Consider the following 2,494-nt stretch of genomic DNA (forward strand, 5'->3'; position numbering starts at 1 on the left):
GCTACTGAAATCATGTTTTTCTGAACATTCTTGGACTTGACTTTCATTGCACAGACATACACATATCCTAGGCATGAATCATAGCACATGGGTAAGTTCAATTTTAGTGGATACTGTCCAAATAGTTTTTCAACGTGAATGTAATGATTTCCATTCTCCTTACCAGAGTATAAGAATTTCCATTGTTCACAACAACACCATTTCTTGTATTGTCAATCTTATGAAATTTTAGCCTTTATTTGAATATGCAATTAAAGTCCATGGTGGTGTTTTACTTGTAGTTCCCTAGTAACTATTTCCAAACATTAGTTTTCAACCTGTCTCTATTCTTTTCTTTTTTTAGGTTTTGTTTTCAATTCTGCCCTGAAGACATTACATTTGGGATACCCAGCCAGGGCTGGGTGATTCACTAGATCTCAAGAGGACAGAGCCAAGTGTCAACCAAGGACATCACAGACTTGCAGGCTCATCCGGCATCAGTCCTGAGCAAGGCTTCTGCCCAGCGTGGAGTCCCCTGGAGAATCAGCAAGCCTTAGAAATATTATCAACTCATTGCATTAAAGTCTACTGGGGGGTCCTGCTGATATACTCCAACCCATATTTGAAAAAGTAGTGTTTTCCAGCATCCTCACCTGCCCAGAACATACATCAGAACTTGGGAGTTTCCTGCTTATTAATGAAAGCTATGAAGTCTAAGTCCAACTGGGCCCGGAACCCAAGTTGTAGAATAATGGTATTTCATCCAACCAAAGAAGAGTTTAATGATTTCGATAAATACATTGCTTATATGGAATCCCAAGGTGCACACCGAGCAGGCGTGGCGAAGATTATTCCACCCAAGGACTGGAAAGCCAGACAGACCTATGATGATATCAATGACATCTTAATAGCTGCTCCCCTCCAGCAGGTGACTTCTGGGCAGGCAGGTGTGTTTACTCAATACCACAAAAAGAAGAAAGCCATGACCGTGGGTGAGTACCAACACTTAGCAAATAGTGCAAAATACCGGACTCCAGCACACTTTGATTTTAAGGAGCTGGAGCGAAAATATTGGAAAACACGCCTCTATGATTCACCAGTATATGGTGCGGACGTGAGTGGCTCCTTATTCGATCAAAACACGGAGCAGTGGAACCTTGGACACCTGGGAACCATTCAGGACCTGCTGGAGCAGGAGTGCGGAGTGGTCATCGAAGGCATCAACACCCCGTACCTGTACTTCGGCATGTGGAAGACCGCCTTCGCCTGGCACACGGAGGACATGGACCTTTACAGCATCAACTACCTGCACTTCGGGGAGCCCAAGACGTGGTACGCGGTGCCCCCGGAGCACGGCCGGCGCCTGGAACGCCTGGCCAGGGAGCTTTTCCCGGGCAGCGCGCGGGGCTGTGAGGCCTTCCTGCGGCACAAGGTGGCTCTCATCTCGCCCACGGTCCTCAAGGACAACGGCATCCCCTTCGATCGGGTCACTCAGGAGGCTGGAGAGTTCATGGTGACCTTTCCCTATGGCTACCACTCTGGCTTCAACCATGGCTTCAACTGCGCGGAAGCCATCAATTTCGCCTCCCCGCGCTGGATCGATTATGGCAAAGTGGCCTCGCAGTGCAGCTGCGGGGAGGCCCGGGTCGCCTTCTCCATGGACGCCTTCGTGCGCATCCTGCAACCGGAGCGCTACGAGCTGTGGAAACGCGGGCAGGACCGGATCGTGGTGGACCACACGCAGCCCACGGCGCCGGACAGCCAGGTCCTGAACGCCTGGAGGGAGATCCGCGCGCCCGGGGGAGCCGCTCTCGGCCAGAGGCACCACCTGCCCCGCCGCGCTCTGTGCCCCCGTAGGGCTGTAGCCGCGGGCGGTGGGACCAGCCACCGAGTCCCTGTGCGTGCTGTGTGCCGGCGCCCCTCGCCGGCCCGGGGTTCTTGCTCTGCCGCCCAGTTCAGGGATGCGGCCACCAGCACCTCCGGGGAGCCCGGCCCGTCCCAGCCGCCGACCCCAGGTCCATCCGCCCCGGATCGCCACCCAGCTGGAAGATGTGGCCCTCGTCGTCGTCCTTGGGAACAGGGCACTGAGGAGGCAGCTGCTCCCCCCAGGGCTAAGAGGAGGCTTTCGTTACACACAGATCAGGACCCAGAGGCTCAGCCCCTGCCTGTGGATGCACCCTCGCCGGACAGCGCCGCCCCCCTCAGCCCTGGGCTCCAGCATCCCGCCACGGCTTCTGGCTGTGGTTGTGGCCCCGTCCCCTAAGCCCAGGGGATGCCTTTCTACCCCACTGCTCCTGCGTGGGGATCCTTTGAGACTGGTCATATTTCCATTTCAGAGCTTTGGGTATTTGCAGGTCACTAGTCTTGCATGAGAGTGCCTCCTGTGCTGCCGCTGGATGTGCTCGGTCAGTGGTGTTTACCAAATTCTCCAAAGTTTGTTCTTCCTTCCAGACCCTGGAATCCTTGGACACTGCTAACTCCTGTGTCACAAACTGAGGTTTCATGCACTGGACAC

General features: G+C 54.1%; 1 protein-coding gene across 1 annotated transcript; it reads left to right on the forward strand.

Moving 5' to 3' along the window:
• Positions 1-676: 676 nt before the first annotated feature.
• On the forward strand, positions 677-2,242 carry LOC130708889 (lysine-specific demethylase 4D-like). Its single transcript, XM_057553285.1, has one exon. It carries the CDS (start codon positions 677-679, stop codon positions 2,240-2,242), a length of 1,566 nt encoding a protein of 521 aa, XP_057409268.1.
• Positions 2,243-2,494: the final 252 nt, after the last annotated feature.

Source organism: Balaenoptera acutorostrata, chromosome 9, assembly GCF_949987535.1.
Source record: "Balaenoptera acutorostrata chromosome 9, mBalAcu1.1, whole genome shotgun sequence".
Classification (NCBI taxonomy): Eukaryota; Metazoa; Chordata; class Mammalia; order Artiodactyla; family Balaenopteridae; genus Balaenoptera; species Balaenoptera acutorostrata.

What these genes read in the sequence shown, in the direction of transcription:
- LOC130708889 (XM_057553285.1), top strand. Translation starts at nt 677, where the DNA reads ATGAAAGCTATGAAGTCTAAGTCCAACTGGGCCCGGAACCCAAGTTGT.